General features: G+C 41.1%; 1 protein-coding gene across 1 annotated transcript in view; it reads right to left on the bottom strand.

Annotated features, from left to right (window-relative positions):
• Positions 1 to 9,923: 9,923 nt before the first annotated feature.
• Positions 9,924 to 25,171, bottom strand: part of DLGAP2 (DLG associated protein 2) — a 166,082-nt gene continuing 150,834 nt past the window's right edge. Inside the window, exons 8-10 of the mRNA XM_040426807.1 lie at positions 23,630 to 23,721; positions 11,509 to 11,661; positions 9,924 to 10,142 (exon numbers count right to left, since the gene is read on the bottom strand). Coding sequence (XP_040282741.1) covers positions 9,924 to 10,142; positions 11,509 to 11,661; positions 23,630 to 23,721 — 464 coding nt within the window. The remainder of the gene's footprint in view (positions 10,143 to 11,508; positions 11,662 to 23,629; positions 23,722 to 25,171) is intronic.

Genomic DNA, 25,171 nt, shown 5'->3' with positions numbered 1-25,171 from the left:
TATTTGAGCAAAATGTAATAAATATGTTTACTAAAGAATTACCGACATGTTGAATGTACTTTTCACATTCTGAGGATATTTGCCTGCTCTGGCATATTGAGATTGCAGAACACATAATTAAAAAGGCCGCACAGTGACTTACCATGGTGTCCTGCATATCTTCTCCTTAATTGGCCACAAAGTCTGAGTGTCATGCTACTCCTCTGAGCAGCTCATTGACAATATCATTGGCATCTCAATGAGTATTTTGCATGGAGGTCAAAATCGTTTAGCATCAAATGTTGTAGGTAGGTTTACTTTGGGGATTATTCCACTACTTTGTGGGCTGCCAATGTAATTATAGTAATTATTCTAGTTAGGACTATTCGAAATTCATGTCACTGTTAAGCCTCATTCTATCGGTAATGGAAGTCCAGATAGAATAATACAGAATAAAAAAATAAGAGCTTTGCCTTGAGAAAAGTAACAAAGCCACATTTCCAGGCAAGTCACATCATTAGGCAAAGTCAGAAGACTACAAACCAACTTTGTTTTTAGTTCCTTTTCAGAAATGAGGCATAGGCTACCATGGTTTCAAATCTCTGCAACAAACCCAAGTGTCCAGTGAAACTAAACCTTTTGGAATACTTACATTACACTGATGTGAATTCCGTTGTGAACTCCATGCTCATCATTAGTCTTAAAAGGGTTGTCCGATATTTTGATATTGATGGCCTATCCTCTTTATAGGTCATGAATATCAGATTGATGTGGGTCTGACTCTCGACACTCTGGCCGATCCAGTGGTTGAAGAGATCATGGTCAGCACTACAGACTCTTCCTAGGCCAGTCACATAACATTTATAAGTCACATGGCCTAGGTGCAGCTCAGTCCCCTTCATGTGATTGGGTCTGAGCAGCAATACCAATCACAGCCGCCATCCAATGGACAATGCTGTGGTTGGTAAGCTGTGAGGAGGCTGTGGCATTCACAGGAGAGCCAGAGTCGGATTATCACCGATCAGATATTGATGCCTTATCCTGAGAATAGGTCATGAATATTAAAGATCCAGAAAAACCCTGGATCTTTAAACCCTAAAAAAAGTTAAAGCTAGTTCCAGTAGATTGAACCCAAAACACCACAACACTTAGAAACATCATTTAATTTTATTTTTTTTGTTTTCGCTATTAATATATACAATACATAGATAAACATGGCTTTTTTGCTGCCCTTGTTGATAGAATGTTAGCGGTTTATAAAGATGTATATATTGCACTTAAAAATGTTATCTAGTACCGGAAACATTTTACCAAGAGCAGTAGACATTATGTGTACATTATATATATATTTATATATATTTATATAGCTTCTATTGGAGCAAAGAGAAACAAACCATGAATTTTACATGTCCAAAGTAGTGGATTTTTTTGAATACCATAATAAATACAACTTAAATGAGTCAATGGAATCTGCTTTACTTACAGGCCTGTTTCAAATAGTAGTGGCTGGTTTATTGATCATACAGTAAAAATAGTTACAGATAATAGCAAAAGTGTGTTCACATGATATGAAAGAAGCAGCCATGAATGATTCCATAGTGCGAGTGTATAAGCCATACATTACTCTTTGTATTCTAGTTTACACTATAAGATATATTTGTTATTACCAATAGCAGAAGTGTACACTAAACCAAACTAACTAGTTGGACAGGATTTGGGATTTTGTTACAGTAGGTTAGAGTACACTGGTGCAATTTGCCTTATGACCTATATTTATTGAAAAGCAGTAGAACAAGAAATGAGCAAAAAAGTTCAGAGTTTGAGAATCTTTTTTTTTCTGGGTTGCAAGGCTAAACTGATCATTCCAAACTCGGATTTTCAACACTGCGAAGTGTAAAAAAAATAAAGGTGGCAAGAAATTTAATGCAATTACATTAGTGGTTTTTCATATTCATCATCATTTTTGGAACATGTTGTACACTCCATGGGGGGAATGTATTAAACTTGTATTCCAGAAAACCGGCTTACAAAAAACATAAATTGTAGAGCAAGTCCCGGTTTGTGCAAAATTTAGGACTTTTCTACTTTCCCCACCACAGTTTTACAAACAGTGAGTTACGAGGGGGACGGACTGCCCGATCCACTTAACATGTGCGCCAGAAAACAGACCAGCTGTGGATGCACCTAAATTATTAAAAAGATTATCCAGGAAATGATAATGATGACCTATCCTCTATAATGATGACCTGGCCTCCCTTAACAGCTGATCAGTGGGGATGCCGGGTGTCAGACTCCCGCCGATTTGATATTGATGACCTATCCTGAGGATAGGTCTTAAATATAATTTCCAGGATAACCCCTTTAAGAGGCTTGCCTCTTATTAATTCTCATATTAAGACTGGCTTCAGATATGCCTGTCTTAAATTATTCCACTCATTATGTTTTTTAAAGGTGTTTTCCGAGATTTTAATACTGATGACCCATCCTCAGGATAGATCATCAGTATCTGACCAGTGGGGGTCCGACACGCAAGACCCCCGCCGATCAGCTGTTTGAGAAGGCAACAGTGCTTGTGGTAGTGCTGCGGCCTTCTTACAGCTTTTCCTAGGCCATGTGATGACACACACCTTCATCAGTCACGTGGCCTAGGAGCAGCTCAGCCCCATAGAAGTGAATGGGGCTGAGTACAATACCAAGCACAGCCGCTATGCAATGTATGGTGCTATGCCTGGTAGGCTGCAAGTAGACCGTGGCACTCACAGGAGCCCCTGTGCCTTCTCAAACAGCTGATCGGCGGGGGTCCCGGGTGTCAGGCTGCCACTGATCAGATACTGATGACCTATTCAGAGGATAGGTAATCAGTCATAAAATGCTGGAAAACTCTTTTAAGTCAACTCAATATAACTACTGGCCATGCACATTAGATAAATGTCAGCCAAACCCACCTATTTTGGCAAGACTAGCCAATTACCGGATAAGTATGGCGCCTTCTGACTCGCCTCTCCCCCAAAGACATATGCCAGTTGAAATAAGGATTAGGCAGTTGGATTTCAACTGTCCGATCTTTTTGTCCTTCGGGAGATAAGCCAGGTGTCTGACCTTGGCTTTCTCCCTATTTCCGCTGACCTTACATGTATATGGCAGGGTCAGAAGAGACAGCAGAATGAGCATTTGGTTGGCAGATAACTAGTGTATATGATTGTCCCTCAAACTGTACTGGAAGACATTCACTCGTCTCTTGGCTATAGATCCCTTGTTACATATACTATCATTGTTACGTGCAGAATCTTTCAAATATTAATTTATTTAGCTGCTTGACAGGACAGCCTTAATGCTACTACTGGAAGGAGATGCAGAATTTGTAAGAAGCAGCGGCCTGTGGAAATGCATTACAGACCTTCACAGCATGGCCTTCAGATACAAAATGGAGTAGCAGACCTCATATACCTTCACTTGTCATGTTTTACAGTAATCAGAAATGTTCTACGTTAACTGCCGTATAAAATATGATGATGGAATGTTGTGTTAAGATCCTTCACCTTTTCTATGAGTTTATGCGGTCATGCATTCACTATAATGTTTGGCACTGAGTAAAAGAGGAACATTGGATAAATCATCATTTTATCTGTGCTGGAAGATGCATTATATAGTTTGTCCTTGTTCCTCAGCTGTGGTACATTTATACTACAGGTTTTCATTTCACTGATATCTGAACTGAATTTTATTTATTGTCCCTGTTCTCCTAACTATTTCCACAGATTCTGTGTTCTCCAGATATTGCTATCTTCTATGCTTAGAATAGTTACAAAGGTTAACATCACCAGTAGTCATTCTTCTACTCACTTGTGTTTTATAGCTTATACTCACTTGTCTGGGTGGAAAATAGCATTTATATCGTTGCTGGTGTGAGTTTGATATTGATTTTAAAGTTTGCCTTTCAAGCCATTATTTAAGCACTGCTACTCTTCATGGTGGGGTTGATAATCCCTAGCTATATACTAGGACCAAAGTCAGACAAAGATTGTAGTCTGTAGTGTGAATTTGGTGGATGTAGTTGCGGGTAAGGATATCTGCCAGTAGTTATATGCCGATTGCTCGAGTAAAATAAGACACTGATTTCTTCTAATTCCCTTTGATAACTATATATATTTACATATATGCAGAAATATAATAGACATATATCATTACATTTTAAAATGTATACAATTACATTCATCCTTTTTTGTAATTTTGCTTTAAGTTATAATTTAAGGCGATTTGGTAATTTATCCTTCTGGATAAGAATTTTCATAATTCAAAAGATTTCCATCTATTCAATGATCTCCTAACTAGTTGATCTAAGACAACTAAGATCTGAGGTGAAGCATGCATATTTGTGTTTACTCCATACATGTCACATGCTTAATAAAATATCCGCTTTCCAGAAATTTCTTAGTATAAGAAATGGGTAACGTAATATTGCAACCCTCATTCCTTGGTGTGTTTAAGCAAATGACAAGCTTGGTGATATGCTGATATATAGGTAAAGTGCTTATCATGGCAAAAAAGATGGTAGCATTATATGATATATTTTGCTCCTTGTATAGCTACTTCACTCAATATTTCATTGTGATCTGGAATTACGAATAATACACTTAGGTCGCATACACTGGGCTTGTCAGACAAAGTACCCCATTATAAGGTTGATACAATCAAAGTCCTGTTTGGCACGCCAACACATTTCATATTAACATATGTTCATTTTCTCTTCTCTTTTCTAAAAATGATACAAAAATAATTCTAAATGCTTATTCTAAAGTTCTAAATAATGGTTTGTACTTATCTAGATGTTTACTGCTGGTGAAATATCATTTTCTTCCTTAATCAAAATAATTACTGTAATGTACTGTAATGATTACTGTAATTTATCAAAAGGGGGTCCAATTTTATTTCATTTTGATGTGTCACTTGATGTGACATGTTATCAATTAAAGGAGTTCTCTAGGCTACAGATATTGATGATGACCCATCAACAGCAGATCTGTGGAGGTCCAACACTCGGCACCCCTTTCGATCAGCTGATTTGGTCTGCCGCTGCGCCGGGTGCCCGCAGTGTAGTAGCAGAAGACTCCATACCCTGTGTAGTTTCTAGTACTGAAGCTTTTGAATAAAAGCTAAGCTGCAGTACGGCAGCACACCCACTACACAGTGTACAGAACCATCTTCCTCTAGCTCCATACACTGTAGTGTCCGGCACTGCGTCAGCCTAAAACAGCTAATAGGTCCTGAGGATAGGTCATCAATATCTGTAGCCTGGAGGACCCCTTTAAATGACTTGGAGAACAGCTGCTATTACTTTCATGTATGCCTTGACTGTGCTCAGTTGAAATCAATAGGTTTCCATGGATAGAGCCATTTAATAAATCTGTTTGCTACACTTACTTTTTTGTCATATGACACAAGAAGCACAGTTTTAATGTGGGCTTTTGCAACCTTTATTATTGCTCAAATCCATCTAAAATTAAAAATAAAACTGCAACTTTATCTTGCAGATATGCTTTTCTCCTGTCCATTTCAAGATGTCAGAGGAGGTGGTGCAACATGTCTGGAGAATCAGACTGCACACAGGGTTTGCCGGTGCCTCTACGTAACTTCGGTGATCGACCGCCAGCTATAGAGCTTATTAACACCGGCGTCTAAAATGCCACAAGTCTAATATAGGAGCTGGTATTTACAACACATAAGGTAAAAATTCCCTTGACATTTTTCAGGACTTTGTCTTGTTTTCTTCAGCAAGACTTCATATTGACAATGTTTTTACTACTGACATGCTCTGGGATAATAGAAAGTGAAATTACATTTGAATCAATCTTGGAAAAGATTCAACAAAACCTGTATTTTATGAAAAAGCAGAGATATAAATGTACAAATTACAAGCTTTCAATCTGCTCAGCTCCTCCTGCTCTATAACATACTGCCTGCAGATTGCACTGCACTTTGTGGAGACAGGTCATCTTTAATGAGCACTCACTCACTGTCTGTACGTCTTTGTAGTCTTTGACTTTTTAAAAAGATTTATTCACCTAGCATTGTATACGTTTAATACAATAAATGTTAAGGCCTTTCAATAATTGTATAACCCTCTAGACAGATCTTTAGTATTTATGTCAAAATATCATTAAAAATAATAAAAGCATTATTAATAAAATAGTTTATTATGCAATTATTTGGTTATTTACTATCTATTATATGTATGCACTGTGTTTATACAGTTTCCCCCTTAATTTTTTAGAAATAAAACTGTATTTGTTTCACTAAAACCAAATTGCTAGATCACAAGTGTTGAATTTTTTTTTGCATTTACATTTTCTATATAAATTCAACCACTATAGATGCAGTTTTTTGTAGGCAAAGGAGTGGATACAAAAGAAACGACTGTTTCATTACAACTATAAAAAAGCACAGAATGTGGAGGCTAGTGGCAAGCATTTAGGCATACAGCTGCTTCTGTCTAACTACACATTCAACAGCACTGTTTTAAATAGTACCCATTAAAGTGAATGCTGAATGTTGTATGAAATCAGTCTGAGTACTTAAAGAGGACTTCTCATCATGGTAGCTCTAGTCTAATTATGTATTTTCCCTGGGAGTGGTTATCTTCTCCCTGTCTGTAAGCGCATCCAATCAGAGCGCCCTGCTCTTAGCCAGGGAGAATGAACTCAAGGATGTCTACACACGAGAACTTGAGCTCCTTCTCCCTGTCTAAGAGCAGGGGCGCTCTGATTGGATGCGCTCACAGCCAGGGAGAAGATAACCACTCCCAGGGAAAATACAAGTCTCCGCCTAGTATAACTGAGAATACAAGTCTCCGCCTAGTATAACTGAGTCGCCTTATTATAATATAAGGCGCCAAAATATACGGGGCCAACAGCGGACGACAGGGGGGTTCTGTAGGAAAAAAAAAGTGCCATGGCATCAGTGGAGGCCGCCCTTTAAGGTAGGATAATAATTAGACTAGAGCTAGCCTGATGAAAGGACCTCTTTAGGGCTATTGACATAGTGATTTAGCCTGACCATGGCCTTTTGTTACCACTTCTGGCTTTGACTGAAAAAAACTACATGTATGAATCATGCCTCGCTGTTCAAAGCCATTAAAAAGGTTGTCAAGTTAGGAAATTATTTTCTCTGAAGGTGCCCATACACCTTCAATAACTGTTGGCTCATTTGGCTGAAGGATATCTCTCCTGACTCCTCCATACAAGTACACGCTTAGCTTAGCGGAGCATGTAAGTTATTTCGGTGGGGAAAGAGGAGAAAGCTGCTGCCAGACACCTCTGACAGTGGCTTATTTCCCAGAAGTGCAGAAGGATCACATGCTGAAATTCCACTCACTCGATCCTTCTCTCAGGAGTCAGAAGCTTCCTATTCACATTAGATTGTTGGCTGGTCCCACCAAAAACAGCGGGTTTGGCTAACAATAGTATAATGTTTATGGAAACCTTACAGAAGCTGATCTAGACAGTCTACTACTGGGAAAAGAAGACATTCAGTGGTGAAAAATTAAAATAATTGGATATTCATTATTTTCAGTAGTCATCTGTGGCTTTGAGCCAGCAACTGTAGTGGATGTGACTCTCAACTCTAGCTGATAAGGAGTGTAAGCATCAAGGGCTTCTGATAATATGGCCTCCTCTAGCAGAGCATATAGAAATGGCCTGACTAAATCAGACTAACTAAAAGGCTTGACTCAGGGTAGTGATAAGATGTAGGTACAATAAAGAAAAATGTAAAAGGGTTTTCCAGAATTTTTATACTGATGACCCATCTTCTGGGGCTGAATGGCTTCTATGCCACATGACAGACGAACACGTCGTCACTCGGCCTAGGAAAAGCAGAGTCAAGGCCGCGGCGTTACTGCGAGCGGGCTGATTGGCCGGGGTCCCTGGTGTCGGACCCCCACCGAGCAGATACTGATGATCTATCCAGAGGATAGGTTATCAGTATGAAAATGTCGGAAAACCCCCTTAAAGGGATTGCCTCATCTCATACATTGATGGCTTATTATTAGGATATGACATCAATGTCAGATAGGTGTGGGTCCCACCTCTGGGATCTGCTCCTATTTCCAGATCAAGGTCCCCAAAATGAAGCAAAGCACACCGCACATACTAAGGGAGTTCTGAAAATAGCTCAGCGAGTGTAGTCGCATAATTTCAGAAGTTTCATATCGATGAACAGAGAGCGCACTGTGCAAGTGCGGCCCTTTTTCCATTCACTTATATGGGACTGGAGAAAATTATTATTTACAGAACTCCCATAGTGGCGAACTGAGGATAGCCACGCATGCGCAGCTGCTCTCCATTCACATCAATGTAGGAGATGAGACAACTCCTTTAATGAAGCAATAAACTGACAATACATACTAAATACACTGTAGGTGTAATATTAATAATGGAATTCTAATTTGCTTCATTAAAAGAAAAAAAGAAAAAATATTAAAGGACTGATATATCTTTGTCTGATTGCTTTCTTTTTGTCCAGTTTATTTCCCAACCATAAATAAATGCCATCTTGGAAGGATATAGCAGCTAATGCCAGTGACATTTACAGTTATTTTTAAATTCCTGAAACTCAACCGAGTTGCTAAGATGATAAAAAATGAGCCCTTTCTGCTAGTCAGTCACACACATAAAGGGAAGCTTCATGACAAACTGGACAAGAAAAAACTGAAATGAACTTTGAGGTTACACAGTCCCTCTTTATGTGTTGCATACAGTCAACTGGAGATGAGAAAAAATTGCTACATTCCCTTATTTTTGCATGTGCCTTGCTGCCATATGCCGAGACAATCAAGATATTAATTAATTCTCTTAAGGAAGAAAAATACTTTATATAAAAATAAATAAATTAATAAATTACAGGTGTAAACCACATTATCACCATTACTATACCTTAAAATAACCATCAAAACGGAAAAAATATTTACCACTTTATAGTCATGATTTTAAAAATTCTTACCACATCACAACTGGCATTTTAAACAGCAAACATTCATATTTGTAAGGATGCCCTGTCAACATAGTAATAGCTTTGTGTGTGTCTATATAGCATATACATCAATGTATTAAATCATATAGGTATTAAAACTATAGATGGATGTAAACAGAAGTGTAGGGTCCATGGGAGGACATTTGACTATCCATTTCACATTGGGTCTTAAAAGATCTTTTTGTTAAGGCATTCACTTTCTTTCCACGGGTATACTCATGAAGTCTTCTTGCATTTAGAAATACATAGTTGGATTGAAGAGTGGAAAGGGTTCATCCAACAGATGGTTCCATATCAGATGCAAGGAGACAAACTGGTTGTTGGGGCTTCTATTTTCCCAAGGAACCGAATGCATTAAAATATTTGTGATTGGTGATCTTTGGTTGCTTTATACAACCCGGTAGCGTGACTAGGAGCAGCATAGGAACCTATATTATTACATCTAAATGAAATAAACAGGAGGTCAGAGAGCATTGCATTCATTTTCCCCTGCATTTCTAATGTGTAGCACCTTCTACTTGGAATAGCTAATGCCTCTAACGAGTGGTGAGAAGAACCCATTTAGTTATTCTTGTTTCTAAAGATCATGTAATTTATAAAAATAGAAATAACCAAGAATTTATGCTGGGTTCCATCTTGAGAGGTTTTTCTCGTTGTCCTCTGAGAACATATTGGAGAAGTCAGGTCTCAGCAAGCCCTATGCATGTAGCTGATCTGAAGTCAGGAGTAACAAAACAAGGAGTTCTTGCAATGAGTTTAGCAAACTCGGAGGAAATGAAATAGCATTCCACTGCGCTTATGGCACAAAGAGCACAATGACAAGGGCATATTCAGTAGAGAGATTAACTAAAATGACCAGGTGTGCTACAAACTGTACAAATATGTTATTTAAAAAAGACCTATACAGTGCTTTGTTCTTAAAGCCTAGTTTGGGCTTCCGGTATGTATATTTCAATGCTGTCTGCACGCTCACTGGCTGAATTTTGCCGGAATGAAGACGCTCTTTTTGCAGCCATTAGACGTCTTCTGGCTTCTTGTCTTTGCCGGTCCGGTAGGTCCAGAGACTTTTCTCGCGTGATAGGGAACTTTCCCCTGGAAGGTTTCTTTGGTATTGGAGTTGGGGGTTTCTTGTCATCCTGAAAATGATATGAAAATGGTGTTATTTCATGGAGCAAGTGGTTAAAGCGACTCTCTGGTTCAAGAAGAAAAAATTAAGGCATCATTCACACGAATCGTGGATCTGCAAATTATGAATGTGGTCCGTGTTCTGTCTGCATTTTTTTGGAGATCCTTTGACTTCAATGGGTCCATGGTCTGCATTTTACAGACATATTCTTTCAAGTACAGGACATGTTCTATCTTTTTGCGGAATGGACATATGGATGCGGAAAGCACATGGATGATCCGTGTGCTTTCCGTGTCCATATGTCCATTCTACAAAAAGATAGAACATGTCCTATACTTGGACCAAGGACCCACTGAAGTCAATAGGTCCACAAAAAATGTGAAAGCAACGTGAACAATATCCGTATTTTGTGTGTGGACTGCAAACTATATAGTTGTGTGCATGAGTCCTAAGGTCTCTTTCACACGAGCGTAGCCTTCCGTATCGGATTTCGGATGATACACCATCTGTATTGTCATCAGTATTGCTTCAGTAATTCATCTGGATTTACATGCGTATTCCTTCCTTCCAGCATTTTCTATGGGTGTATTTGGAAGCAAATACACACAAAACTGGGACATACTGCGTATTTCAAATATTGACAGAAATGATAAGCCCATGTGAATTCACAAAATACGCACTAAATACGGATTGCAAATACGCTTGTGTTAAAAGAGGCCTAAAGAACAGAACACTTGCCTGGTGCCCTCCTTTTCATAATTTCAGCTGCAGATTTGCCAATTCCTGTGCTCCCTTTCTATCATTCAAGATGGCCACACCACCTCTCAGACTACCTGATGCACACTGTGCAATTGGTAGCCCACCAACCTCCTCCTGCCCTTGCACAGGACTAGACAAGCAAGAAGTGTTTTGGATTTCTGATGTACACAGGTAGTCTTAGAAGCAGTGCAGCAATCTTGGATGGCAGAAGAGGAGCCTGGTAACTGGTAGATCTGCAGCTGAAAAGGAGGGTACCAATTCTTTCCCCAGTTAATGTGAATTTGTTTTCATGAACCAGAAGTTGTGTCCATGCAATCAACAGCAGTAACCTTGGTGGCGATCGACACAAAACCCCCTGACTGTCCAACCTCTTAGATGCCACAGGATGACAACCACAGTAAGTTGCTTGGACGAGGTTGGAGGAAACTAGGTTACTATGACAGTCACAAACCTAACTAAAGCCCCCAGATCTGTTATAAGCGCCTGCCTATAAGGCCATGCCAAGGCATTGCCTAACAGTTTGTCTGCATTCCAAAGCATTATTGCCTGCAAGTATATACAGTATATGTACAATATAAACTTTAAATGCTACGTACATTATACATTTGAAATGCTACCTTCTTTTCAGGAGAATCCATCGGTTTCCAATCATTGGCTTTCAAATGGTGCAGCTTGTCAAATTTCATGCTTACATCTTCAATGGATAACTGCAATAGGTCCCAGAATCCTGCTAAGTCTTGTGAAGTAGGTCTCGGCATTGCACTTGGATCCTTAAGTTAAAAACAGAATAACTGTATAAACAAAAGGAATCAATAAAACACATAAGTGTGTGTGTATATATATACACACACACACACATACACAGGCTCGCACTGGCCCACAGGGGAATCGCGCAGTGGGTCCCTGAGAAAGGTGAGCCCATAGACCCCATACCCTGCAAGCAAGTGGCACATGGCACAATAGGCTGACTGCACTACATATACTGTAGATATCTAGGTAGATAATGTAACAAATTACCCAGTTTTTCTATTATGCATCAGGGGGCTGAGATGACTTGTAGGTAAACAGGCAGGCCAGCCAGTATCATCTTTCATTAGGGACCTGCCCTCTCAAAGTCACCACAAGGACCCCCATAATCATCTTGTAGCGTCTTGCTGCTGTTTGACCCAATATGAGCTGTCAATTATTGCATGTAGTTATACAGTGGGCCCCCAGAATGAATTTTACTGGTGGGCCCTAGGCACTCCAGTCTGACACTGTACATACACTCTCTATGACAAAAAGAAACCAACGCACCCAGATAGAAACGTTGAATTGGTACAGATTGCTGTCTCAGGCAGATATGTAAATGATTACAAATATGGTTTCATTAGACACGGTTTTGCACAAAAGAGTGTAAAAATGCTTCCCCCCAAGTGCCCTATAAAAAGGCTCTCAGAGGCTACTTTTGGGTAGTGTACCTCTTGGTGAAAATTTTTTAATTACTAGACATGCCTCTTTGATGCACTGAAAGTGATTTTGCACAGTTGACTTTGAGAGGGGGCAAATAATTTGACTGAAAGAAACAGGATGGTCGTTTCATTGAATTGCCTGCTGTCTAGGCCATTCTGATCTAACTATTAGAAGGTGTTACGAACAGTTGTTATGCCAAGACAAGAAACACAGTGAACAGGCTCTGGACAGCCCAGAAAGACCACCAGTAGAGAAGATGGTTTGATCTGTCGACAACCACGAGCAGCTCCCACAGTTTTGTTGTACACCATCCAAAAACAGGTGGCTCCTTCATTACACAACCCTATCTCTGCCCTGTCGAATTTCCAGGCGCTTACCAGAAGGAAATTTGCTGTTACAGTGCTTATTACGTCTCCTGCCACTGACAGCGGCCTTAGTTTGCAATGATGTCTTGAGAGAGAAACCTGGTTCTGTTTGGGATCCCATAATAGTCGGGTTCGAGTATGGTGGCGTCCTGGTGAGCTCTTCAATCCTGCCTTTGCTGAAGAGTGACACACTTCCCCAAATGCTGGTGTAATGATCAGGGAAGTCATTGCATACGACAGTCGGTGACCCCCTAGTAGTAATAGAAGGGATACTAACAGCTCAGCGATTATTGCAGGACAAACTACAGTCTAGGGTGGCCAGACGTCCGGTTTTAGGCCCGAAAGTCCGGTTTTTAAACTTCTGGTCCTGAAGTCCTCCTTTTTTGTGGTTATCGTCGACTCTCGGCGAGACTACTGTAAGGGGCACTTTAAGTATCAGTCACTCGCATGATCCAGATCAGTAGTCACAGCGCAGTCAATTCTGGTTTGCAGGCGCTGCGGGAAGTGGAAGGAGGAACAGACTCTGAGGAGCGTAGCTGCGCTGAGGTATTCAAGGCTGCTCGTACTGGTCTGAAAGACTTTGCTGTGGCCGGGTCGGGGATTGCTGAAACTGAAAGGGGGGAAGTTTGTGAATGGGGGGACTGTAATAACTAGGGGGGAAATTAGGTACTCACTGGTCTGTGCTGTGGGCCGCCGGGGATTGCTGAAAGGGGTTAATAAATACTGTGAATGGGGGACTGCTGAGGGGTTAATAACTACTGTAAAAAGCCCTTCACAGAAGTTATTAACCCCTTTCAGCAGTCCCCCATTCACAGTATTTATTAACCCCTCGGGGGACTGCTGAAAAGGGTTAATAACTACTGTGAAGGAGGGACTGGCTGGCTCCAATACACCCCCTGGCCCCTGAAGTACACTCCTGGCTCCTCCAAAAGTTCTTCCCCCTCTCGGCGATGGGGCGTGGCTTCACAGAGGTTGGCGTGGTTTATAAATTTGGGGGCGTGGTCGGTGAGGTCCGGCCTTCTGGTGTGGAGCCAGTGGCCACGCTACTAGTACAGCCACATGTGGTGACTCTCATGGCAGGCCTTCCAACTGGCAGCGGGATAATCACACACAGCAAGAGGTTCCCTTGAATGACTCAGATTGCAACCCTTCCTTGGCCTGCCCGGTTGTCAAATTTATCACCAATTGAGCATTCATCAGGCCTGTCCAGAACGCCAGCTTCAGCAACCTATGAGTGTGCAGGATCTACAGGGCCCACTGCAACATCTGTGGGCAAATGTGCCGCAGGATACTAGATGAAACCTGGATGCCTCCATGCCCAACACATATAAGGTTTCATTTGATTACACCTTCTTGGTGCATTCTTTTTTTGTCAATGAGTGTATATCAATAACTTCTTTACCTTACCTTTATTATTATCACCATGTATTCATGATGTAATATATTTCTGTATAAGAACTCTTCCACATAAGTGGGGGGCTATAAGAATGGCAAATGTGGGACTAATGGGGGAGATCTACTAAGCTAAATGTGGAAGAATTTTTGCTTAACTTGCACCAAAAAACTGTCATTCATGCTTTACACCACATTTATCATGTGTTAAACTCTTGCTCCTCATGCGGCAAGGAAGCATGGCGCAATATTTTGGTGCAAAGTAAGCCAACCAATAGGTGGTATAAACTTATACAAAAGTGTTGCACCAAATTTCTCATCCAGCATCAGCCACATCATAAATCTGGTACATCTCTTGCTATACTGTCTAAGTATTATTTCATCTTGCAATGAAAAATTAAAGGAGTTCTCTCCGCATGGCAACCCTTCGTCACATTAAAGCCAACCTAGCAACTATTGCTATAAGTTTAGTTTCATAACTCCCTGCTGTTTGCAGCAGTTTAGTGCTCTGGCTCATATAGGTTCTGAGCAGAGGACCTCCTGAATGATGTCCATATGATGCAAGACAACCTCTCTAATGCGCAGCCCACTTTAGTTTCCTGTCTCCCTACAACTGCCTTTATAATTAGCAGATAATATGACCATAGAGATTATAGGCACAACGAAAAACAAGCAGTGCTGCCCTGAATTGCTTAGCTCAGGGCGCATTCATGTACGTTTCCATTCTATTTCCATTGGTATACTTAATTATTGTTGAAGATATGGTTTTACACCTGTAATCTTTAGATTTGCCACTAGATGTCAGTATCTCCTTACACTGTAATATAACTCCTAGGGCCAGATTTATCATTACACTTACATCTTACTCCACTCTTACATATGTCCAAAGTCATTTTTTGCTACCATAAGTCAGATTTATTAATGGTCCTTTAATACTGTGGTAAATGTGGTTTGACGGTAGCAGTTTATCCTTCAGTAAGCGGCTTTACAAAAGTTGCACGTCTTTACGAAAAAGTCACATGTTCTATTAAAAAGTTGCATAAGATAAGCATGGTCCTCACTGGAGTGAAATTGCACAATTTTCTGCGACTTTTTAAATTGTCCCAATAGTAAATCTGTCTACAGATTCCCTTACATAAGAAAACACGCCGACTTTCAGAAAACTGGCGAGCATAGCGCAGTGCCAATAAAAGTAGCAAATTTTTGCGCAGTTTAAGCGATTGTGCAAAAATGTGTGACTTTTTCTCTCCATTATTTTGAATTGAGCTAATGATAAATCTGGCCCTAGTCTTTCAGTGTCATATCAGTATGTAAAATAAAAGAAAGAGGAAGCAGCACCGGACAAGCAGTTCTGCTATTAGTTTCTACTTTTGGAGTGTCATACCAGTGGTTTTCCTTAGAACTGCAGTTAAACTTAATTTAAGTTGTTCACAGGAGCTATATAGGGGAGTTTTCAGGGTCAGAATATTGGTACCCCAGCCATTCAACTGTTTGAAGGACTTGTGTGAGGACTGAGGCAACTTGTAGCTTTAGTTCATTCACACAGTAATGGTAGTGTTGTCACAAAACAGGGATATTGCCATAAAGCAGGTCTTATAAAATGAGCGATGTCTCAGCTGTGGTCTAATAACCAAAATTGTGTCATAGCAATAATAAACCTAGCATAACATATAAGCATGATGCACACAGTAATGCCATAGTGCAGACAGAGAGCTCTGTTCCCACTGCTTTATCAGTGTACATTGGAGGTATATATCTGGAAATATCCCCAATGTATACCACTGGAAGAAGCTTCTGACATCCGCCACTATAAGACATACATTGACTTCCATGATCAAATAAATGACACCATAAGGTTTACAGTTTTTTGGAGAATGCCTCTGTATCGAACAGCAGAAATTGGCTTTGTGGATGACTGTAGTAATATGGCAGAGAGCACAAGCTGCTCTTCCTGTCATTGAATGGCACATGATAGAATTACATATGCATGACTGCATAGATAGAAGAACAGTCTGTGGAGTGTTTGATATGCTTTTCAGATTAAGCACAGTAGCAATGCCAAACACTAATGGAATTTAAATCCTCTAAATACATGCAATGTAATGTAAGGCTAATTTATGCATTGCAATCCTCCTTACTTTGAAGCCAGATATTGCTATTTAGTTTCATTGGTGCTACTGGATGAAAATCCAGGCTATACTTTTTCTTCTTTAGTCTGCAAATATCAGATGTGTAGTTTATCTTTTGGAGGAGTGAGCTATATCATGCAGCCTAGAGAAATGGCATACACTGGTGATGCTTATAATCCACTATACAGTTCTGTGATACTGTCTTACAAAATACTTTAAAGCTGCTCTGTCGGGTCTGCTATACTTGCATGATCCAAAGAGGGACAATATCAGAGGCGCATAGCGCTCTGGGGCAAATGTTTTAACACAAAGCCATATCTCTAACACTGCCCAATGCTTATCCATACATGCCTAGTCCCCTTTGTGCCCCAACACAGTAATAGTGCCAGACTTGCCGTAAACATACCCCATTAGTGGTCCAACACTGTAAGAATGTCCCTACAGTGCCCTTCAGACATCAAAGGGGTTCTGCAGTTTGTTTAAACTGATGATCTATCCTCTGGATAGATCATCAGCATCTGATCGGCGGGGGTCGACCTCCACCGATCAGATGTTTGCCTTCTCAAACAGCTGATTGGCGGACCCCCGCCGATCAGATGCTGATGATCTATCCAGAGGATAGATCATCAGTTTAAACAAACTGCAGAACCCCTTTAATGATGCCCACAACACAGTATGATGCCCCCTTAGTGCTCCCATGCAGTATGATGCAACTAAGTGCCCTCACACAACAGAATGCCCCCTGTGTGTCCCCCTCACAGTAGAAAGTTCACATATGATGCCTTTGTCAGTTCCCCCATACAGTATCAGGCCTTTTAAGTGCCTTCATAAAGAGTAATGCCCCCTTAAGTTCCTCCATACAGTATGGGGCCCCCTGTAATTGACCCCCACACACACACAAAGTATGAGACCCCCATAAGTTTTAATACTCACATATCCCATGTTCCCCCAACGAACAGTGTGCTCTGGTCTCCAGTTGGCTCTGTCTATGGCACTGCGCTAGACGCACAATACCGTCCGTCACTGTATCGTGCCTGTCTGAGCCGAACCACCAGAAGCAGTGGAATGGTGGAGCAGGTTGCTGACATTTTACCATTGTGTTCAGCTGTATGTGCGTCCTGAAGACAGAGGCTGATATTCAGAACTTTCTTGCTGGGTCTGGGATGGTTGCGAGGCATGGCATAGGATAGAGGAAGAGAGGCTGAGTCTGGGGATATACAAATTCTATGATTTCATTCAGTTTCTTCAAACCTTGTTTAAATGATGTCAAGACTCAGGGAAGCCTTGTGAGTCCTGATCCCCCCACCTTACACTTGTGAGTCTTGATTCCACCACCTTACACTTGTGAGTCTTGATTCCACCACCTTACACTTGTGAATCCTGATTCCCCCACCTTACACTTGTGAGTCCTGATTCCCCCACCTTACACTTGTGAGTCCTGATTCCCCCACCTTACACTTGTGAGTCCTGATTCCCCCACCTTACACTTGTGAGTCCTGATTCCCCCACCTTACACTTGTGAGTCCTGATTCCCCCACCTTACACTTGTGAGTCCTGATTCCCCCACCTTACACTTGTGAGTCCTGATTCCCCCACCTTACACTTGTGAGTCCTGATTCCCCCACCTTACACTTGTGAGTCCTGATTCCCCCACCTTACACTTGTGAGTCCTGATTCCCCCACCTTACACTTGTGAGTCCTGATTCCCCCACCTTACACTTGTGAGTCCTGATTCTCCCACCTTACACTTTTGAATCCTGATTCCCCCACCTTACACTTGTGGGTCCTGATTCCCCCACCTTACACATGTGAGTCCTGATTCCCCCGCCTTACACTTGTGAGTCCTGATTCCCCCACCTTACACTTGTGAGTCCTGATTCCCCCACCTTACACTTGTGAGTCCTGATTCCCACGCCTTACACTTGTGAGTCCTGATTCCTACGCCTTACACTTGTGAGCCCTGATTCCTACGCCTTACACTTGTGAGCCCTGATTCCCCTACCTTACACTTGTGAGTCCTGATTCCCCTACCTTACACTTGTGAATCCTGATTCCTCCACCTTACACTTGTGAATCCTGATTCCTCTACCTTAATCTTGTGAGTCCTGATTCCCCCACCTTACACTTGTGAGTCCTGATTCCCCCACCTTACACTTGTGAGTCCTGATTCCCCCACCTTACACTTGTGAGTCCTGATTCCCCCACCTTACACTTGTGAATCCTGATCCCTCCACCTTACACTTGTGAGCCCTGCTTCACTTTGCACCACACAGGGTCATTGACAGTTTTTCCAAAATAGGTTTGTATACATAAAGAGTTGTCAATCACGCTGCATGAGTGGGGACGGTAGAACTCATGGACTTTCCTTTTGAGTCCAAGCAGCAGGTAATGAGTTTTTTTATAAAAATACCTATAGAAATAAATAAAAAAAATACTGATTTAGACGACTGTCTTTTTTGTCCATGTGCTATTCAGACTACACCCAAATAGTACATGTATCCATTAAAGTGATTGGTCACACAGCAGTTTTTCCATATGGATTGTTGGTCTGTGCAGAGAAGCTTGCAGTATACACCATTCTTGCCCTTTTTACCACCCAGCGCTCATTCCTTTAAGTGAATGGGTATAGGGAAAATAAAACAAAGCACCGACACCATATAGACATCAACATCTGTGTTTTGCAGGTCTAAATAGGAACGGCTGCCTGAATCAAGGCTAAATCAAATGCTAAAAAAGAAACATCTCTCAGACCAGCTTCTCTTCATTTATCCTACGATGGCAGATACATCCCTTTTCATAATATATAGATATACAGTACAGAGTTTTCTTTATTTTCATGACTATGAAGGCATCAAAACTATGAATTAACACATGTGGAATTATATACATAACAAACAAGTGTGAAACAACTGAAAATATGTCATATTCTAGGTTCTTCAAAGTAGCCACCTTTTGCTTTGATTACTGCTTTGCACACTCTTGGCATTCTCTTTATGAGCTTCAAGAGGTAGTCCCCTGAAATGGTCTTCCAACAGTCTTGAAGGAGTTCCCAGAGATGCTTAGCACTTGTTGGCCCTTTTGCCTTCACTCTGCGGACCAGCTCACCCCAAACCATCTCGATTGGGTTCAGGTCCGGTGACTGTGGAGGCCAGGTCATCTGGCGCAGCACCCCATCACTCTCCTTTATGGTCAAATAGCCCTTACTTTCAAAGTTTTCCCAATTTTTCGGCTGACTGACTGACCTTCATTTCTTAAAGTAATGATGGCCACTCGTTTTTCTTTACTTAGCTGCTTTTTTCTTGCCATAATACAAATTCTAACAGTCTATTCAGTAGGACTATCAGCTGTGTATCCACCTGACTTCTCCTCAACGCAACTGATGGTCCCAACCCCATTTATAAGGCAAGAAATCCCACTTATTAAACCTGACAGGGCACACCTGTGAAGTGAAAACCATTTCAGGGGACTACCTCTTGAAGCTCATCAAGAGAATGCCAAGAGTGTGCAAAGCAGTAATCCAAGCAAAAGGTGGCTACGTTGAAGAACCTAGAATATGACATATTTTCAGTTGTTTCACACTTGTTTGTTATGAATATAATTCCACATGTGTTAATTCATAGTTTTGATGCCTTCAGTGTGAATCTACAATTTTCATAGTCATGAAAATAAAAAAAAATCTTTGAATGAGAAGGTGTGTCCAAACTTTTGGTCTGTACTGTATATTAATATGCATTATGTAAAAAATGTCAAAATCACACAGAATATATAGTAGGATTCATCAAAGGTTTTACGTCACAATTGTGGTGTAAAAAAGTCGGAAATTATGGTGCGTGGTTTTCAAAAGTATTGAGAAAAGGGGGTGAGGCTTAGTGAGAGGGGCAGGGCTTATCGCGATACACTGGTTTTACTATAACTTACACCAGAAACTGTCGACAGGACTATTTTTCCTGTTATGTATAACGGAAAGAAATGAAACCTTTATGTGCCCCCATAGACATGTATTAGGAAGTATCAAAACGGAATGCCTCCTAAAGCCTTCCATTTTGAGTTCCATCCTAGAATTCCGTTATATCCTATATAACAGAATTAAATAACGCCGATGTGAACCCGGCCTTAATAAATTAGGCGCATCTTACTCTAGTGCAGGAGACTCAAGACTGGAGTATGGGAACACCAGTCTTGATAAATCTCCTCCATACACTATATTGACATATACAACATAAAAAAGCCTATATACTGTACGTCGTATCACAGCAAAAAAGAGAAGCCACTGTAAAAAGTCTGTACCTAATGGGGCAGATTCACTTATATTGTCTACTTTTTACACTGTGTAAATTCAGACAGCCTTAAACTATGCCAGATTTATTACACTGGATTAAATCTGTTAATCTGTTGCACCTTTACAAGTTTACATCACCTATTATTGGCTTACTTTACGTGGAATCATGTGTCAGAATTTTAGTGCATTTTTGGTGCACACAGTTGCATCCTAAGTCACACCCCTTTCATGTAGGCCACACCTCCTTATCAGATGAATTAGAAAAAATCTAGTGCAAAGCATGCATCCTGATTATCCATTTTTTTTTTATTTTACGCAAATTACACTAGAATTCAGACCTTTTTGATTAGTAAATCTCCCACAGTATTTCCCTTTATCTACATTTGATATAATTTATTTAGCTTACTCACATGTAACTATAGTTCACAAGAAATCTGTCCTTTTACAAGAAGAAAAAAAAGATCTGAAAATATAGAACCTATCACAAAAGAAGCCCATTTTCTTACTCGCATTTCAGGTACTTCATCTTAACAGCCAACTTCTCAGACAGCAAGGAAGCTTTTAACACATGGCCTGATGGAAGCTAAATCTATTCTGACATTTAAGGCACATCAGCATCATTGATTTATGAACTGTCTTGTGTTTCAAACTATTGATTGACATTACAGTGTGACTGTTCTTCTGGACACCAACGTGCGTTAGAATGTAAGATTCCATAGGGCAGGAAATATAACAATTCAGGAGCTGCATAACAGGGGTCCTTCAGCCACCCGAATGAAGATCCAAAATCCTTAATATAAAGAATACACTTTGCAAATAGTCATGATTAAAAACAGCCTACCTTTTTGTTTCTGTAGCTCCAATGCAAAGGATTGTGTCACCATCAAAATTATTTGAAAAGTAGCTCAATTTTTTAATTTTGATGCATTGGAGTAATTATGTGGACATTGCATTTAAAATGGTTGTCTGTGAGTTATATACTGATGATCTATGAATGTGACATCACCTGGCCTGGGAAAAGCAGCGAGAAGATGCTCATGACCTATCCAGAGGACAGAGGTCCTGCTACAAACCCTTAGGGTATGACCACATAGTGCGGTTGTGTCGGCGGTGTGGTCAAGTACTGCATGGTCACACAACTGTTTAGTTGGACAGCATTGTTAAAGGCCATGTGGCCACGTGTGCAGATCGACAGATTATTGCAATCTTCATTAGTTCAATTAGAGCGTGCTGCGGCCCCTTTGGCCACAAGGTACTCAACCGCATTGCAACCACGACACGGCCGCGCTGTGTGGTCATACCTGAAGTTCCATCTTTACATTTTGTTAGCATGTGGCAGATGCTGTTTTATACATGAATAACTTTGGCAATGATAAAAGACACTAAATAAACCAAATTGGAGATAATATATAAAAGGCTGTATGCCAATTTTCTGGAATACAAGTGTTAAAGCATTTTTTCTAGCCACTTTCAAAAAAAGGGTGGTCTGACTTCATTGACCCCATTCCTCTATGCCTTTGACATCTCTAAGACTCTGCATCCAAATCTTGCATGTATGGGCGCATTACTGGCAACCTGCCTGTACCCGTGCATTACAGTGCATACTGTGGGCATCGACCTCATACTGTGCATGCCCCATACTGCTGATATCCTTAGTGCACAAGATGTGGATGCAGCGGCTGAGTGAGGTCACCGGCAGAAAGGACGACTAAGGAGCACAAGGGGGAAACACTGGGGCCAGCAATAGTTATATCTTCTAAAAATAGATGACATACTACCTTTAAGGGAAAAAACATACTGGCCCACATTTACTAGGTGACTACACCTAGACCTTGTCATAATTGCACCCAAATCTGGTGCAAATTAGCGCAATTTGGTGCATTTTTGGGAAACTTTTTAAAAAATCACCTAGCTTGTCCATGGGTTGTGCATGGTATTGTAACTCACGTGAATAGGGCTAGGCTAGAATACCAGAAATAGCCAATGAACAAGAATTCCACTGTTTCCAGGGAAAAAACAAACTCAGTTTTGTAAGGGTAGGTTCACACCTCTGGCCTAGCTGGATACTGTCATTCACAGCCAGACCCCATTGACTATGAAGGGATCCTGCTGGTTTCTGGCATTAATGGCGGCTTTCAGCTGGACTTTATGCACCAGTTTTTGTCTGAGACACGGGAGTCATGCTAGAAAGTGGCCGGATCCCATTATAGTCAATGTTGTCTGGCGGTGAATGGCAGTATCCAGCTAGGCCGAATGTGGTGAGCTCAGGTAGGCTATTCTCTGTCAAAACAGCTTGCCGGATCTCTAGATCAGAAGTGTGAACCTATGCTGATCTAACACAAACCTTATAGCAATGTATGAGAACACATTTTCTTGTTTTCTATTTGAGAGGCTGATGAACTGACAGCTATTCTGGTAGATGTCAAGGAACTGTCAATCCTAGGCAACATGTGTCTTTAGATAGATGATTGAAGATCATATTAATACATCACAACTGATCTGATTTGGGTTTGTCACATAAAGTTAATTCTTTTGGAACATTCATTCAAAATGTGTTTTATAAGCCTACTGAGATAAAAGAATGAAGAGGCCCAACTGAACAATTTTTCTAGCGCTCCTTCTCTTGACTGCACTTTTTATCTTTTTTTAGTGTAAGCATGAAATCTGATTGTATCAGTAGTGGGGCATTAGGGTACGGCCACGCAGTCAGGTTTTTGCATGCAGTTTTGTAAGCCAAAATCAGGAGCGGACCATAAAAGGAGAGAAAGTATAAATGACAGATACAACTTCTCCTCTTTTCTTGAATTCACTCCTGGTTTGGCTTCCATAACTGCATGCAGAATCCTGACCACGTGATCATACCCTTAGGCAAGGGCTACACGGCGACACCTGTCACGGCCAGGATCGCTGAGTAGCGGTGATACCATAGAAATGAATGGGATAGCTGCGGCAGTCGCAAGAAATCTAGCCGTGTTGGATTTCTTGCGACTGCCGCGGCGATCCCATTGATTTCTATAGAATCACTGCTACTCAGCAATCCTGTCCGTGACAGGTGTCGCCGTGTAGCCCTTACCTTAAACATAGAAATAAAGTGATATAAAATACTGCAATGTTCACTTACCAAATTTTGCTGACACAGCCAGTAAAACTGTTGAAACTTTTGGGACATGAGCAACTGTGCGCTTCCCACTGCACTCCGGATTTTCCCTAGATCTGAACATAAAAGCACATATTACCTTCATGTTAACAATTTAAGGCAACAGCAAAATGAGAAGAAGCGACAACTCAAGGAATAAAATAAAACTAAGAGAATATCTTAAAGGGCTTATGCTAAATCAGTGGCTCTTGAACCCTGATTTAACTCTTGTGGGGTCCTGCAGCATTTGTGTGGTTGTAACAGCAGATTTTCACCCACAGAGTTATTTCATTGTAAGCTGATGATAGCTATTATTGTGAATCTGGGAACTCCCGTAGACATTTATAGACACATTTATTAATTATATTAGTCATGTCGTTGAGGGTCGTGTTGATTGATAGGGCCAGCCGGGATCTCCTCCTCCGGCCAGCCCTGTCGGCATTTTAAAAATCGCGCGCCTGTGTTCATTCTGCGCAGGCGCTCTGAGATGAGGAGGCTCGCCTCCTCAGAACTGCCTCAGTGCGCCTGCGCCGATGACATCACCGAAATAGAAGACGTCATCGGCGCAGGCGCACTGAGGGAGTGCTGAGGAGACGAGCCTCCTCAACTCAGAGCGCCTGCGCAGAATGAACACAGCGCGCGATTTTTTAAATGCCGACAGGGCTGGCCGGAGGAGGAGATCCCGGCTGGCCCTGTCAATCAACACAACGAGGGGGCGGTTTTCTGCAGCTGCTACCAGCAAGTAGCCGCCCTACTTGCTGGTAGAGACCTAATTTACATATTATAAAAGTTTGTTTTTAGAAGAAACTGCTGAATCAAAGTGAGTAACACCATTATATTTTCATATATCGCAAGATAAGTAATTTAACTAGCCCAAAAAAAAAAAATGACTTTAGTGGGGTGACAGAAGCCCTTTAAGTGACAGAGGGGACAGAGTCTCATCATAATGCGCTTGCTCTGCTCTGATTCCTTTCAAAATGCAGCAAGTGATAAATCAGTGAGATAGAACTAATGTCCCCTAACTCACTTCAGAGCCTCAGTGTATTCCTATGTTATTCAACTTCAGCCTGTCTTCCCAGCCTCCTGCTTGTGACAGGTTACTACTTCCTGTCAGCTCTTACAAGCAGGAGGCAAGGGAGAGCAGTGTGAAGCTACACCTCATAGAATCACACCGGAGATTCTGCATACAACACACACTGATATGTATATAGACTGTTAGTGTGAGTCAGGGAAACTTCAACTAAACATTGTAGAAACTTATTTACTTTATCACTGAACTCCTGATCCTTTAGGTCCTTTATTTTCAGCAGAACTGAATGTATGGAGAGATATGAGGAACAAGGATGGTGGAGCTGGTTGGGGGGAGGAAGTGTCTGAGACCCATCAGAAGGGATTTGATGGATGTTGATGATGCAATCTTGTAGTTTACAGGAAGTCAACTTCACAGAAAAGACAGTATTCTCTCTTATTGAGTATAAGTGAAAAATATAATTTTTCTGTTACTGGTATCTTTGCACCTTGCCACTA

Source organism: Bufo bufo, chromosome 4 (assembly GCF_905171765.1).
Source record: "Bufo bufo chromosome 4, aBufBuf1.1, whole genome shotgun sequence".
NCBI lineage: Eukaryota > Metazoa > Chordata > Amphibia > Anura > Bufonidae > Bufo > Bufo bufo.
The sequence above is the reverse complement of the archived record's forward strand: the minus strand, read 5'-3'. Positions and strand labels throughout refer to the sequence as shown.